Source organism: Heterodontus francisci, chromosome 43 (assembly GCF_036365525.1).
Source record: "Heterodontus francisci isolate sHetFra1 chromosome 43, sHetFra1.hap1, whole genome shotgun sequence".
Classification (NCBI taxonomy): Eukaryota; Metazoa; Chordata; class Chondrichthyes; order Heterodontiformes; family Heterodontidae; genus Heterodontus; species Heterodontus francisci.
This window is the reverse complement of record NC_090413.1, coordinates 13345073-13362200: the sequence shown is the minus strand read 5'-3', so window position 1 is coordinate 13362200 and position 17128 is coordinate 13345073. Positions and strand designations below refer to the sequence as shown.

Genomic DNA, 17128 nt, shown 5'->3' with positions numbered 1-17128 from the left:
ACACATGCACCAGGCTGAGACATCAGTATGTTACCGTGGGAGAGTTGCACTGTTTTGAATTAAGACATTAAACAGAGGCGTGGTAAGCATGTCCAGATGGATATAAGTGGTCCCGTGATATGATTTCTTTTGTGTCCTGCCCAACGTTTATCCTCAATCTACACTACAGGAACAGATTAAACTGGCAAATTATCTCACTTTTTGTGCAACTTTGCTGCTTTTGCTTACAGAAAGGTGATTGTATAATGCTTTGGTACTTTGAGGATGTAAAAGGCTCTATATAAATGCAAGTTTCTTTCTTTCTCACCTGAAATATGATACACATCTGTGTTGTATTTTTAGACTTCCTATGTTACAGCATTAGAAGAACAGATTTCAGAGCTAGGAGGAGAGTGTTGAGGAAAATTAGTTTGGAATTTAGATAAAATAGCATAATGGAACGTGTTTAAGGCTGTTGTACAGGATAAGAATAGAAAGTATAATCTGTTGAAGAAACAGCAGGATGTAGGGTACGAGTTAATAAGCAGGTTAGAAGAAACCTTTAAAAAGCCGGAATACTTTGAAATGTAAGGAAACAGAAATTAGGGAGGATTGAATTCAAAGAACTGGCAACTAAAAATAACAAAAGGTATTAGAAAATGTCAGCAAGAAATCGACATCACAGAGAGCAGGAAGAGGGAACTAGAAGAGATTTGTAACTGCTGCTAAATCTCCCATGGTGTTTCCCCACAGTCAGTCAATGCTTGTAATATTGTTGTATACAATGTGGTGATGGAGCTGGGAGGGAGGAAGTTCAGAAATGTGCTTCATAATGCCTCTTAGTGGCTAGAGAAAATAACCATTAGCATAACAAAAAGAATGCAAGATGTGAGCGTAGCAGTCTGCGATGGTAGATGTTGAAGGAAAATCATGACCAAAATTTATGGACCGGAAGTGCACTCTCTGTTCAAGATTTTTAATCACATACAATTCAACCTCCTGTAACACTTCACATAGAACACCTAATTTTAACCTTGCTCATGCCTATGATTAACCCATAGTACTTTTCTTAAAAGCTTTACTAACTGTACTCCTCCTACGAGAGGCTCCTCTAGTGGCCTCAGCAAAGCTGGTGGAAGACAGCCGTTCCCCATGTCAGTAGCACTTGAGACACACATGGCCGGTGACTTCTGGATGCTCGAGCCTGTGAGGATGTGACCACAGTCTGCTGTGCCATGACTGCTGCCAGGGCAGTCTGGGCCAGCTGTATTGCCGGAATCATGGCGGGTATTGGTTGAGGGAGTGGTTGAGGGACACACTGGCGTTCTGATAGAGGGCAAAACTCACCAATCCTGTTGCACTACTGCCCCTTCCTTGGGACTGGGATTCATCACTAGGCACAGAAGCAGGCCATTCGGCCCATATTGCCTTTGCCGGCTCTTTGAAAGAACTATCCAGTTAATCACACCCCCCTCTTCTATCCCCATAGCCATCCGGATTTTTCCCCTTTAGGTATTTTTTCAATTTCCTTTCAAATGTTAAGGTAATGGAAGCAGATTCCGTTCTTTCAGGCAGTGCGTTCCACTGATCTGTGGGAGAGCAGTGATTCAACTTAATTTTGGTGGAGACTGAGGGGAGGCATCATAGCAGGTCTTTGAAATAATCAGAGAGAAGTGACGTTGAACTGAACAAGCTGTTTAATTTAGAAAAGAACTTAAGCAAGTATAAAACTCGCAAAGCTCGAATAGCTGAGACATTATCCAAATAGACTGGAAATTGGCTACAGCTGAAGCAAAAGTACTCACCACCCAAGCTCCACAAGGAAAGTCCGGGCCTCTGCTGTCCCTTGGCATGAGAGCTGTGGAACAACCCCCTCCCACCACTAACCTTGCTGCCAGCAGTTGCCTCCTGTTGCTGAAGGGCAGCCCGGAGGAGCCAGGTCATCTTCACCCACCAATTAGCCTAGCTACAGCTCTCTGCCCAAAACAGGCAAGCAGCTGACTGACAGCATTCAAATGCAGCTTGGCCCTACTCAAACTCATGAGCGAGAATACCATCCGCTCCTACAAGCTTCCCGTAGGGCTGGAGGAGGTAAGAGACATAGGGATTGAAAAGGCCGTGAATAAACTTAAAAATGTACAAATTTTAAACTTCGGATGTTGATGAACTGGGTCAGCAAGGTACTGACAGACTGGGACTTGGTGCTGGTTGGATACCAACACAAGAGTCTTGGATGAATTAAAGTTTATGGAGGGTGGTGGGTGGAAGGCAAACGTAGCATTGGAATGATTGAGTTGGGAGGTGATGAAGGCATGGATGAGGGTTTTAGCAACAGATGGGCTGAGGCAGGGTGGAGGAAGGTGATATTTTGGAGGAGGAAATGTAGTGGAGAGAATGTGGGATTGTAAATTCAGCTCGGGGTCAAATAGGGCACTGCAATTGCAAGCAGTCTGGTTCAACCTGAGTCATTACCCGGTTGAGAAAGTTGGAATTGGTGCTGAGTGTGCGGAGCTGATAGTAGTTTGGGGGTGGTCGACAAATGAAGGTGATCACTCTTCCCAGTGCTTAACTGTAGGGGTGTTGGAGAAGCAGTCTGACAAGGGAATGGTGGAGATGTAGAGCTGGATGTCATCAGCAATGTGTGAAAAGCTGACCTGATGTCTGTGGAGTTGCCAAGGAGTAGCATGTAGATGAGAAAGTGGCAAAGGCCAAGGGTAGATACTCGAGAGGCAAAGCATTAGGTGAGGAAAAGAAGCCACTGCTGGAAATACTCAGGCTATGATTTGATCAGTGACAGTGGAACCAAGCAAGGGTGGTTCACCCTATTGGAAAACAGAGAGGCATTTGGGGGAAGGGGGGGGAGGTGTGCTTGAAAGGCTGCATAAGGTTTGGGGGCTAATGCACCATAGTGACAGTCACACAATGTTTTTGACTAGTTTGGGCCATTCCAGGGCTGTAGCGGGGAAGTGAAACTGATTGGAGAGATTCAAACATGGAGTAGTGGGAAACATTTGGGAGGTGACAACATGTTCAAGGATTTTGGAGAGGTAAAGAAGTTTGGAGTGGTGTCAGTAGTTTGCAAGGGCAGAAAGGTCGAGCATTGGCTTAAGTTAAAAGTTAAGGCAGTTTTGAAAGGGAGGGGGCACTACTTGAGAGGGAACCATGTCAGTTAGCAAGGGGCCAGAAAAGCAAGTTTTGCTCTCCAGGGTGATTCTGGAGCAGTGGGCAGTTTGATCGAGGAGCGTGAGGCTCAACAGAGCTGAATGTGGTCCAACTGGATATGGTGATGGATCGCTAAACCAACTGCATACCAGATATACTCAAGTTTGTGCCCTTTGGATTTGAAGGAACAAAGGTGGGGTTCATACCTGGAACCAACCAGGATGGGGGAGAATTTTTTTTTTGTAAGATATAAACAAGTGGTTGAGCAAATTAACAGCTGCAGAAGTATCATGACGAATGGAGGGCTGGTGGCTAGACAGTTAAGAGTTTGAAAATGCAATTGTAATTGATTTGGGGAAAAGTATCCTTGGAGAGGATTAAAAAAATGTGGGATATGAGAAAGTGGTCAGAGATGACCTTGTCAGTGATTTGAGACCATGAGAGTATATATGCCACAAGAGGTCAAATGCTTTGCTATGAAGAAGGGTGAGTGTTTATGTGGACAGAGAGAGAGAGATTTAAGGAGAGCAGTGAACTCGTGAGAGTAGGCAAGGGGAGCTGAGATGGACACTGAAATCACTGAGGCTGAGGAGTCACTTTTTGCAGAGTGAGGGGAGATCAGAGGGGTGCAATTCTTGTGAAGATATTTTGGTTGGGTTTATGGGGCAGTAAACAGTGAGGATGTTAAAGGAGAGGTGATTGGGCAGGACATGTACTGGTGGAAAGTATAGCCGCTAAAGTAAGGTCATGACCAAAGCCATGATGTCAATATGTTGGGTCATGGATGGCATGGGCCATGTTGACAAGTAACTGAGCATTGTGGAGGGAAATGTGGGTTTGAGAAGTGACTGATCTCTTGATCGAGCCCAAAGGGGTAGTTGTGAGTGAGGTTGATGAGATGGGAAGGAGGTTGCTGCAGTTAGAATCCAGTGGACATGCTGGTTGGACAGGTTTGCGAAAGAGGTGGGTAGAACAGTTGTGGTTGCTGCCCATAAGGAAACAGCAATGGGTACCTCAGTGAGCCCTTTTGAGGATGCCAAGGCAAGCACAGGAAGTAACTGTGGGCTCACTCATGCGGAAATTCAAGTCTGGGACAGCAGCAGGACAGTAGGAAGGCAGAAGAGTAGTGAACTATCAGGGTGGGGATTGTTGGGCGGAGGCAAAGTACCAAGAGGGGAATAAAGAAAGGTGTTGGATCCTTTGAGCAGAGGAAATAGGAGAGAAGTTCCTGAGGGGCCAAGGAAGAGAATGCAAAGGGGTAAAAGTAATGGGCTCAGATCGGAATAGCAGCCAGAATATACAACCTTTATTGCCTTACTTATGTGGCAATGATTTGTATGTTCTTGTTGGGCGCAGCCCTCTTTCCTGTTTCAGGCGAATCCCAGGAATTTCAGAGACCTGGTGCACGTCCCTCTGCCAGGGAACTGAGTACTTCCCTAGGCACACTGGAGAGGAATATCAATTTTTAAAATTTTTAATTTGGGACAGCGTTACAGAACAATATTAACCCTTTTTCCGCCAGATTTCTTTAAAGAAAAACAATGAGCTGAAAATAACGACTCAATGGATTGATGTGCAGCAACACCTGCTGGTAAAGCAGGATAACTGCACCATTCGACTAACAGGAGGAAACCGAACCAACTGAGGATGCAACGTAGTAAACTAAGACTTGAATCAAAAGCAAAGGGATGAAGGAACTGAAAAGATAAAACTAGTAAAGGACAGGAGACATATTTTGTTCTTGCAGCTTATACCATTGAACCTTTTCACTGTTATTGCCTGTATTGATTAGCAATCTGCTAAACCATCAGCACAGTTATAATCATATATCACAAGAATCGCTGGACGCTAAAAGACCAAGCTTAACAAAGACAGCCAAACACAGTCCTACATCATTTATGTAGATCTGGGCTGAGGCATGAGCATTAATTGTAGATAACTTTTAACCTACCTTTGTATTGTAACTGGATTTTACCAAGCTGAAACACTATATATTTGTCATTGTGATCAGAAAGCATGCAGGAATAGCATGACAGTTAATAGCACTGTTATCTGAGTTGGAGATGAGGGATTCAAAACTACATTCTTGGACTCCAGCACTGAGGGGAGGAGTGCTGCATTGTTGTCTAAGGTACCATATTTCAAATAAACCAAAGCTTTGTCTGCCTGCTCAAATGAACGTAAAAAATCCAAGCGCAGCCCCCAAAGAAGAGTAGGGATTTCTCCCAGTGTCCTAGCCAGCATTCTTTCATCAACCACCATCATCAAAACGTAATTAACTGGTCATTCTGTCATTGACTGTTTGTAGAACCTTGCTATGTGACAACTGGCTGCCACAGTGGCCTATATAACAACAGTAACTGAACTTCAATTCAGTTTATTGGCCATGGAGCATTTTAGAACAGTATCAGGTAATGATGCAGCATTTTATAAATGCAAGCTCTTTCTGTCTAGGGGGTATAACTTACAAACTTAAAGCACATATGTCTCCCTTATTTCACATTCACAAGTTGGAGTATTTTATGGTCCTGTAACATTATCAGCATTGCTTTTGAGTCATAAACTCTCCAAACAACAGGTCCCATTGTGCAGGAGATCATATGTAGTACAGATGTGGAATGCTGAACTGTAACATTCATGTCTGAACGTTAGACTTCCGAACACTGACGGACTTTCCTTCTCTTGCAGAACACAGCATGTCTGGATGACTTTGAGAGAACAAAAACGCTGGGTACAGGGTCCTTTGGTAGAGTGATGTTGGTGAGGCACAAAGCTACAAAGGAGCATTATGCGATGAAGATACTGGACAAACAGAAGGTGATTGGACTGAATTTAACCTGTTTCACACACTTGCATCTAAGAGAATCAGGGTGATACAGCCAGAGCCTAGCAACTCAGTGGAGCAAAGACCTTTGGGAGCTTTCAAGTTGGGTGGTCACAATGTTTACCTAGCCCCCGCTAATAATACAAACCTAAATATTCCTGCTAGGGTGGAGTATTCACTACATAGGTGCAGTTCTTATCCAGGATTCCATAGTTAACCTGTGGTGCCCATGCTGAATCATTAATCTTTTGTTAACGTCTGGCGTTATTAAGGAATGGAGTTCATGGACAGCCAGAAATGCAAACTATCAGTGCAAACACAGGACAATAATCTAACATCAGCATTCAGGTGCTTAAAGGTCAGATGAATCCTATGATTAAACCATGGCCTGCAGCTCATTCACAAATATCAAATTATTGTACAAGTACGATGAATTACTTGATTAAATTCCTATCTAGTTCAGTACTGACTATCCATTGTCATCTAGTATATATTAACCAGGATTATTATGCTACCGAAGAAAGTGTTGGGAGTCAAAGGCCAAGATAGTCGTGCCTGAAGACAGGTGTAGGGATCGGAAGAGGGAGAAACTAATAGCCAGGGATTGGGGCGAGAAGGGCAACAGCAGAATACTCAGTTGAGAGGATCTGTAAGACAAAAAAGGAATCTGAGGCATAGAAGAACAATGTTGAAGTCCCAAGGGGAGAGTGATAAATGAAGGATGGAGATGCAAGGAAAGATATTGGACTGGACTGAGTAGGATCAGCTTGTTGTTTTAGGGTTCTATGTGAAAAACCTGCAACACCTGCTAGGAGCTTTTTATGGGTATTGAGTGTTTTGCATTCAAATGTTTCAATAATGGCCATGTTCTACTTCCCGCTGTTCTTTTTTTTTTCTTTTTTTCTTTTGGGCCTCCTTATCTCGAGAGACAATGGATACGCGCCTGGAGGTGGTCAGTGGTTTGTGAAGCAGCGCCTGGAGTGGCTATAAAGGCCAATTCTGGAGTAACAGGCTCTTCCACAGGTGCTGCAGAGAAATTTGTTTGTTGGGGCTGTTGCACGGTTGGCTCTCCCCTTGCGCCTCTGTCTTTTTTCCTGCCAACTACTAAGTCTCTTCGACTCGCCACAATTTAGCCCTGTCTTTATGGCTGCCCGCCAGCTCTGGCGAATGCTGGCAACTGACTCCCACGACTTGTGATCAATGTCACACGATTTCATGTCGCGTTTGCAGACGTCTTTATAACGGAGACATGGACGGCCGGTGGGTCTGATACCAGTGGCGAGCTCGCTGTACAATGTGTCTTTGGGGATCCTGCCATCTTCCATGCGGCTCACATGGCCAAGCCATCTCAAGCGCCGCTGACTCAGTAGTGTGTATAAGCTGGGGATGTTGGCCGCTTCAAGGACTTCTGTGTTGGAGATATAGTCCTGCCACCTGATGCCAAGTATTCTCCGAAGGCAGCGAAGATGGAATGAATTGAGACGTCGCTCTTGGCTGGCATACGTTGTCCAGGCCTCGCTGCCGTAGAGCAAGGTACTGAGGACACAGGCCTGATACACTCGGACTTTTGTGTTCCGTGTCAGTGCGCCATTTTCCCACACTCTCTTGGCCAGTCTGAACATAGCAGTGGAAGCCTTACCCATGCGCTTGTTGATTTCTGCATCTAGAGACAGGTTACTGGTGATAGTTGAGCCTAGGTAGGTGAACTCTTGAACCACTTCCAGAGCGTGGTCGCCAATATTGATGGATGGAGCATTTCTGACATCCTGCCCCATGATGTTCGTTTTCTTGAGGCTGATGGTTAGGCCAAATTCATTGCAGGCAGACGCAAACCTGTCGATGAGACTCTGCAGGCATTCTTCAGTGTGAGATGTTAAAGCAGCATCGTCAGCAAAGAGGAGTTCTCTGATGAGGACTTTCCGTACTTTGGACTTCGCTCTTAGACGGGCAAGGTTGAACAACCTGCCCCCTGATCTTGTGTGGAGGAAAATTCCTTCTTCAGAGGATTTGAACGCATGTGAAAGCAGCAGGGAGAAGAAAATCCCAAAAAGTGTGGGTGCGAGAACACAGCCCTGTTTCACACCACTCAGGATAGGAAAGGGCTCGTACAAAGTATGAAAGGGAGGTATCCAAATTTGAGCCACATAGCAGCAATTCCGTGCGCATCTTATTCAGATCGGACTGACAGCAGCGGAACCCTCACCATGAGCAAAATGGGAATGACCCATAGCGCACTCGCAGCCTGAAGCTTCTAGTCCCACTGCAACAAATCTCTTTCACACACATGGATTTTGGTCTCGGCGGTGAAGGAACAGCTTTGGGCGTTCACCTCACATACAGTTACCCAGAGACGTTTTGAAGGCTTGTCAGTGGGAATTTCCACTAATTCAGCATCTATTTCAATACAGCGTCCTCTACAGGGAATTTATGATGCCTGTGAATAAGGCAGGCAATAGTGAGGTTCTTCAAGTAATCAGATTGGAATATCCTCACTTAAAGAAGCAGACTGAAAACAGGAAATAAAAGTTGCATTTAAGTCATATACAAGAAACAAAATATAGATGGGTTTAATGGAGAGAGATAAAAGACAAACACAAAAAGTTTTTTTAAAAGTTAATTTTTTATTTTTTCAGAAACATGCAGCATTAATTTTCTTCTAAGGGAATAAGATTCTACATATGTAACATTAACTTTTCAGGGCCAGAGAGGTTCCTCAGCTGTAGCTTCTAACAGCCACATCTGGATTTCCGTGTTTAACTGAGCATGTGTGGATACTAGTAGTTGCTGTCAGATTTATCCTGTAATAACACTGAGCGCTGATAGCCTGAACATTATTATTAGAGCAAAGTCCAGACCATCGTATCCAAGACCCAGACCACAGCACACTGCATGTATACACATTTCAGCTGTGGCTCAGTGGGTTGCACTCTCGCCTTTGAGTCAGAATGTTGTGGGTTCAAGTCCCGCTCCAGGGCTTGAGCACAAAAATCAAGGCTCACGCTCCACTGCAGTACAGAGGGCGCGCTGCACTGTTGGAGGTGTCATCTTTCAGATTGAGAAGTTAAACCGATGACCCGCCCCCCCCCCCCCCCCCCCCCCCCCCTCAAATGAACCTAAAACATCCGATGGCATTATTTCAAAGAACAGCAGGGGAGTTATCCCTGGGTATCCTGGCCAATATTTATCCTTCAATCAACATCACAAAAACATTATCACATTGCTGTTTGCGGGAGCTTACAGTACGCAAATTGTTGCGTTTCCAACAGCAGTGACTACACCTCAAAAGTACATGATCCACACACACAATCCAAGGCACAGATTTTGTTTTGCATCCCACTTTTTAAAGTTACATTAACTATGATTGAGCAGGAGAGGTAGTTTCTTCAATAATGGAAAACCCTCTGAGGAAAGGAGGCACTTGGCAGAGAACAGGATGTTGGGTGGCTGTGCAGTTGGAGTCCATGAATTCAGCATATTGAGTCCACCAGTGTTTGATGCGGCAGGAGCTCTGATGTTTAATAGAATTGAAAAAAATTAAGCTGGCAAAATAAGTTGACCTGCCAAATTTGAGAGTCTTATAGTCACAAATATAAGCCATTGGCCATTTGTTGCCCTCTTTACCAAACCCCCCCAACCCACCTGCACCAACTTGGTTGGCTGTTGACTGATGGCTAATGAGGTGTAAAGGGTTTATGGGAGAGACATGTTTTCTTTCATGAACTTGTACATCAGTCTGGATGTAGATAAGAATGATTGTGGCTTTAGCTGACACAGTACTTGCATTTCTTTCCTGTCCAGGTGGTAAAGCTGAAACAGATCGAGCACACACTCAATGAAAAAAAGATTCTTCAGGCTGTCAGGTTCCCTTTTCTGGTGCGGCTAGTATTCTCATTCAAGGTGAGTGTTCACTGCTGCATGTGAGTTGCCCTGCATTCCTAGTTCTCACTTGGATTGAGAAGCTTGAAAGCATTTGCAGGGGAGGGGGTTACTTTTCTCGAACCGACAGAACAGAAGAATGCCCCTTTGCTTCTGTAATTCACCATCTAGCAAAAGCACCTGTTCATAAATTGTTCCCACAGTTTCATTGGCAGTTTAATTAATTACGGAGAAAAGCCTGGAAAAGAAACTCTGGGAACCTGGTTCTACATGGAATATCTTTCTTCTTGTCTTTTACATTATGTGCTTCTTCTCTGGCTTCTTGTAGAGTTCAGGTGCAATGAGAGAAGTGTACAGAGTTCTAATTATTTATCAATAAACTAAAACAGCAATGCTGCTGTGGAATTCCTCTTCCAATATTTACAATTTTGAAATCCTACTTTGGTATTATGTTACACAAAGTAATTAACACACAAGTTGTTGACTAGTCACAGTATAGGTTCTCCCTGAAATGAATGAGAGAGCTGAGACTTGGTCTTTGTACCTGTGCACACATGTGCATTTGTGTATATGTCTCTTTCTTTCACTTTCAACCTTTTTCTTTGTGTGTGTGTGTCTCTCTCTCTCTTTTCATAATTTCCTCTCTCAGTATTCTTGTAATCTGCTGCACACATTTAGAGAGTCTTTGGCTAGGGTTAGGCCAAAGTGGCCACACTCTAAACTGTTCAGCTGGCTGCTCAGGAGTCTCTCTTGTTTACTCCCCTGTTAATTTTGGGTTGGCTTGCAAGTTGCACTTGCCAATAAGTTCTTGGCTTTAGAGGGAAATTCTTTACCAAGGGACTGCACCCATAGAAGAGGGCTTTATATGCAAATGAAATGAGGTGCTCAGCTCACACTCCCACATTCCTGAAGAGAACAAGAAGCTTCCTCCCCATTATGGAACATGTGCCTCTTGAACAAGCGCCTTGGGCAATCTTTCAATATGGAAGTATTTATAGAATCTTAAGATCACGGAAGGAGGGCATTCTTGACTCTGCCTGCTCTTTGAAAGAGCCATGCAATTTAGTCCCACTCCCTAGATTTTTTCCCCATAACACTGCAGATTAGTCTTCAAGTACATGTACGGTTGTCCTATGAGTGTTCCTATGGAATCTGATTCCACCACCCTGTCAGTGCGCTCCAGATCTTAATCCTCTGTGAGAAGAAATTTCTCTTCGATTTTCCCTCAAGTTCTTTTGCCAATTATTTTATAACTATGAGCTCTGGTTATTGACCCACATGCCAGAGGAAATATATTCTCCCTATTTGCTCTATCAAAACCCCTCATAATTTTGAATATGTCTGTTAGATCTCCCCTTAATTTTCTCTCCTCTAAGGACAACAAGCAGAGCTTCTCCACAAAACAGGACTCCTTCATCCCTGGTATCATTTTGGCTACCAGAACTGAGTGTATCCAATCTTTGGAATTTTTTCAAGTGCATTACACCAGTAATGTGTTTGAGAGACTACCATGTATCCAGGGATCTCAAGGGCACATAAAACAATCACGTTCATAAGGCCTTCGCTTCAGTATATAGAGGAGTAAGCTCTGAAGTACTTTTTTTCCGTCAAACTTCAGCTTCCCACATTTCCCACCCCCGGTCTTTATGAAGTCCTTATTGGTAACAATTATATTTGTTAGACTGAAATAGCTACATTTATCTACCCAAATGTTTTATTAAAATCCTTCTTACAATTCACCAAAGGTTGAGTTTATTGAGGTGACTTAGACAGTCCCTTCACATACGTTAGATTCTTAATTTGGTCCCTTTGTTTCCAGATTGTTTGGGGCCAGCCCTCCGTCCTTGCAGCAAACTTCATGGTCTCAGCAGAATGGTATTGGCTCTGTCCAAAGGGGTTTCTGGATTCAGATTGCCAAATAAAATGAAATAGCCTAACCCTTGATGCGTCCCCTATTGAAGGCTCTAGAAATGTTTGAGAAATGGATTGATGTCTGCAGGAAGTTCAGTGACTGGTGTTTGGTTCAATCAGTGAGGTAGATGAAGCGGTGGACCAGAGTGAAGTATCTATAAGGGAACTGGAGAAGGAAGAGGCAGGCAGAGGGAACAATGTGAGTGAGTAACAGGAGGACCAATGGAGTAATGCTGGGAATAGAGGTGTTCAACAGGTTCCAGATACTAGATGGCCTAAGGAGGATGGGGACAAAGAAATTACAATGTAACACCCTCCTTAGGAAGGATATATTGGCCTTGGAGGGAGTGCAGCATACATTTACCAGAATGATATCTAAACTCTTGAGGATTAAATTAGGAGAGATTACACAAATGAGAGTTGTTTCCCTGGAATTTAAAAGGGTTAGGGGTGAATTGATCAAAGTTTTTGATATTAAGGGGAGCAGTTGAGAAGAAACTATAGTTCCACTAGTTGGGGAGTCTAGGACTAGGGAACATAATCTAAAAATTGGAGCTAGGCCTTTCAGGAGTAAAGTTAGGAAATGCTTCTACACGTAAAGGATGTTAGAAGTTTGGAACACTCTTCTGCAAATTTTGATTGATCAGTTATTAATTTTAAAACTGAGGTTGATCGATTTATGTTAACCAGAGGTATTAAGGGATACAGAGAAAAGGTGGGTATATGTAGTTAGGTCATAGATCAGCCATGATCTCATTGAATGGCGGAACAGGCTGAAGGGGCTAAATAGCCTCCTTCTGTTCTTGAGATCCTATATATTTTGATTTATAGAGTGCCATTACATTGCAATCTCTCAAAGTGCTTTACTCGGTGAATTATTTTTGGAATGCAGTGATAGTTGTGTTTTTAAATATAACGACCATTCTGTGTCGGAAGTAGACGGTTATATGAAAAGGAAGGGTTACGCAGAGAAGGCAGGAGAGAGAAACTGAGGGAATTGCTCTTTCAGAGAGCCGGTGCAGACGTGATGGGCCGAATGGCCTCCTTCTGCACTGTAACGATACTATGATTCTGTGTCAGCAGCATCCCATAAACAATGGTCAGCCAATGCTGTTTGTTGGCTGGTGTTGGTTGGCAGAGGAATGTTGCCTCGGACATTTGGAGAATTCCTGCTTTTCTTCAAAAAGTGCGGTGATCACAATCATTCCTGCTGGACTATCAGAAATGGGATCTCTCCTTAGATTATGTGTTGACACCCTAGTGATGAGACAGTCCAGCACAAAGAAATAAGGAGAAACTCGTGTGAAAGAGAGGTAATGTAGTAGGAGGTTTGCTAGTGCTAATGCTAACCATTCTTTCTGTAATATAAGTTCATAGGCTGTTTACCAGGAACACAGGTTGGCTATATTGAGAGAGCAGATGGGTTAATACAAGGAGCAGGAGATGAACCAGAGATTGTGTGTGGGAATTAAAGAGACAAGAGACAATCAGAGGTGCTCAAAGGTACCTGCAGGCATCCTGCTTGGAAGCTGAAAGAAAAGGATGTAAGTTATGTTTGATTGAGGCAAAGGCAATAAAGAAATGAGGGCAATTTGTAGTGATTTTATACAGTGCATAGAAAAGCTTGAATGAGGAACATTTGGTCCATCAAATCTACACTTTCCATAGATGGGAAGGGAAGTGTTTTTATAGATGTGATCACCCAGTTAAAAAGACCTGAATGTTACCCGTCACACAATTCAATCGCCAACATATTGACCAAAAAAGAACAGGTTAGAGGGGAAATTCATGCTTTGAGGTGTAACAGGATTTCTGTATTGCTCGTTTGCTGAACAGTCAGTGGATCTTTTCTAATCCAAGTGTCAGACGCAAGGTAGAATAAAGGGAACATCAGTGTAAGAAGGATTTTAATCCAAAAGTGTTGAATTTTGAAAAGAGTAACTTCAAAATAAAGATTAGTTGTAACGCAGTAATGGTTGGGAAATGTACAAGAGGTGACTAAAATATGTAAAGAATTCTGGTGAGCCTGAAATGTAAATTAATTTCAGGGCAACAGGCATATAGAATTATAGAATGGTTACAGCACAGAAAGAGGCCATTCGGCCTGTCGTGTCTGTGCCGGCTCTCTGTCCAGACCCTTCATGATTTTGAACTACTCTATCAAATCTCCTCTCAATTTTCTCTAAGGAGAAGCTGGGGCTGTTCTCCTATCATATAGATAGTAAGATGAGGGGTGGGGCTGACCAAAAAGGGCATCTACACATGGAGGCAAAGGGCATAGCTGAGATATTAAATGAGTACTTTGCCTGTGTCTTTGCCGAGGAAGAGGATGCTACAGAAGCCATAGTGGAAGAGGAGGTAGTTGACATACTGAATGATCTAAAAATTGATGAGATATTAGAAATACTGGCTGTACTTAAAGTTGATAAGTCATTGGGACTGGATGGGATGCATCTGAGGGAAGTAAGGGTGGAAATGGCAGTGGCATTGGCCATAATCTTCCAATCCTCTTTAGATAGAGGTGTGGTGCCAGAGGACTGGAGAATTGTGAACATTACACCCTTGGTCAAAAACAGATAAACCCAGCAAACACAGGACAGTCAGTTTAAACTTGGTCCATAGCTTTGCAAGTTCACAGAATCATACAGCACAGAAAGAGGCCATTTGGCTTATCATGTCTGTGCGGGCTCTTTGGGAAAGGTATCCAATTGGTTCCATTTTCCAGCTCTTTTCCCATATTCCTGCAAACTTCTTTTTGTCAACACAACCTGTGTACCTCTGCTCAGAGAATGCAAAATACATGTAACTGTTCTGAATATCAGGTGCTGATAGATGAACCTCTCCAGGTGTGCAATCTGCAACAATTTCAGACTCCAGCAAAGTGATTTTATAGCTGGCTGGAGAACTGCTCATGATTAGGAGTGAAGTTTTCACATCTTTCCCTTTGTGAAAAAAATACATACATCACCTTTTCTCTTTTTTTTCCCCCATCCCTCACCTTAGATAAAGAACCTGTATTTGCATGGCTTTCATGATCTCTCAATCCAGAGTGGTGTGGGAAAGCTTTCAGAAATAATCTGGGAAAAAATTAACAGTCACTTGGACAAGTATAGATTAATTAAGAAAAGCCATCACAGATTTGTTGAAGGCAAATCTTGACTCAGTTTTTTTGATGAGGTAACAGAAAAGATTGATGAGGGTAATGTGGTTGATGTGTACATGCACTTCCAAAAGTATTTGATGAAGGCTTGTCAGCAAAGTTGAAGCCCATGGAATAAAAGGGATAGTGGCAGTATGGATACAAAGTTGGCTGAGTGACAGGAAACAGTAGAGGTGAACGGTTGTTTTTCGGTTTGGAAGAATGCATACAGTAGGGTTCCCTAGGGATTGGTACGACAACCACTGCTTTTCTTTATATATATATATATATATATATATATATATATATATATATTTGACCTAGAATCCCACCATGGCAGATGGTGAAATTTGAATTCAATTAATAAATCTAGAATTGAAAAAAAACCCATTGTCGAGTGTTTTAAAAACCCATCTTGTACCTTCCGGAGAGGAGCGGACCTGCAGGAAGAACACGGAGCAGGGAGCGAATAAATAGAGCCCGAGGATCACGGCCTAGAGTACTTACCTTCCGGGAGAAGAGCGGACCTGCAGGAAGAACACGGAGCAGGGAGCAGATAAATAGAGCCCGAGCATCGCTGCCGATAGCACTTACCTTCCGGGAGAAGAGCGGAGAGGAGCAGACCTGCAGGAAGAACAATGAGTGGGGAGCGGATAAATAGAGCCCAAGGATCGTGGCTTATAGTACTTACCTTCCAGGAGAACAGCAGAGAGGAGTCCGGGTGTGCCGGAGTTTGAAAACAAAGTGTGCAGTGACGTCACAGGAAAGCTGCAAGATGATTGGTTGGTGAGTAGCTGCTGTAAGTGAATAACTTTAAATATCTGGGTTAGTACATCGCTGTTAGGCTGTGTGTGTAAATAGCTTAATAATAAGGAACAAGTGAGTAGCTGGTAGTTTTTTTGAGTAAGGTTTATTTTAACTAGTGAACTGTATTGATTTTTAGTAGGACTTATCAGTACTAGTAAGGTTTTATTAATAATTCTAAACTGTTGTAGTATTGGTAAGGTTTTTTTAGCAGTAACAAAGGGTCAACTAGAATCACAGAAAAATTACGGCACAAAAGGAGGCCATTCAGTCCGTCGCGTCCGTGCCGGCCGAAAAAACTAGCCCGCCCAATCTAATCCCACTTTCCAGCACCTGGTCCATAGCCTTGCCGGTTACAGCACTTCAGGTGCATGACCTTTTAAAAGATGTGAGAGTTTTTGCCTCCAACACTGTTCCTGGCAGTGAATTCCAGACACCCTGTGGGTGAAAAAGCTTTTCCTCATGTCCCCTCTAATCCTTCTACCAATCACTTTAAATCTGTGCCCCCTGGTAATTGGCCTCTCCTGTCTACTCCATCTCGACCCCTCATAATTTTTTACACCTCAAATAAGTCACCCCTCAGCCTCCTCTTCTATGGAAAACAACCCTAGCGTATCCAATCTTTCCTCATAGCTGCAACATTCAAGCCCTGGCAACATTCTTGTAAATCTCTTCTGTACTCTCTCCAGAGCTATTATGTCCTTTCTATAATGTGGTGACCAAAACTGCATGCCATACTCCAGCTGTGGCCTAACCAGCGTTTTATACAGTTCCAGCATTACATCCCTGCTTTTGAATTCTATACCTCAGTCAATAAAGAAAAGCATTCCATATGCCTTCTTCACCACTCCATCTACCTGTCCTGCCACCTTCAGGGACCTGTAGACATGCACTCCAAGGTCTCTCACTTTTTCTACCCCTCTCAATATCCTCCCATTTATTGTGTATTCCCTCGCTTTATTTGTCCTCCCCAAATGCATTACCTCACACTTATCTGGATTGAATTCCATTTGCCACTTTTCCGCCCACTCAACCAAACCATTGATAACTAATAAATAAAAGAATGACGGTGGCTTCAAACTCGAGAGTGCACCTCCTGTACCATGTGGGAGCTCCAGGATGCTTCCCGTATGCTGGAAAACCATTTGTGCAGGAAGTGTCATCCATTGAAGCAGCTTGAGCTCCGGGTTTTGAAACTTGAGCGGCAGCTGGCGACACTGCGGTGCATTCATGAGAATGAGAGCTACGTGGGAAGCACGTTTATAGATGTGGTCACCCCACAGCTTAAGAGTATGCGGGGAGAGAGGGAATTGGTGACCACCAGACAGTCAAAAAGAATCAGGCAGGTAGTGCAGGAGACCTTTGAGTGCATCTCCACTCTCCAACAGGTATTCTGTTCTGGATACTGAGGAAAGTGATGTTTCACCTGGGCA

The 17128-nt window shown here is 43.4% G+C and overlaps 1 protein-coding gene across 4 annotated transcripts in view; it reads left to right on the top strand.

Moving 5' to 3' along the window:
• Positions 1-17128, top strand: part of LOC137355609 (cAMP-dependent protein kinase catalytic subunit alpha-like) — a 202941-nt gene that overhangs the window by 164056 nt on the left and 21757 nt on the right. For all 4 annotated transcript variants that reach the window (XM_068020930.1, XM_068020931.1, XM_068020929.1 and 1 more), the window contains 2 exons: positions 5830-5958; positions 9764-9862. In XM_068020930.1, the coding sequence (XP_067877031.1) occupies positions 5830-5958; positions 9764-9862 (228 nt within the window). The remainder of the gene's footprint in view (positions 1-5829; positions 5959-9763; positions 9863-17128) is intronic.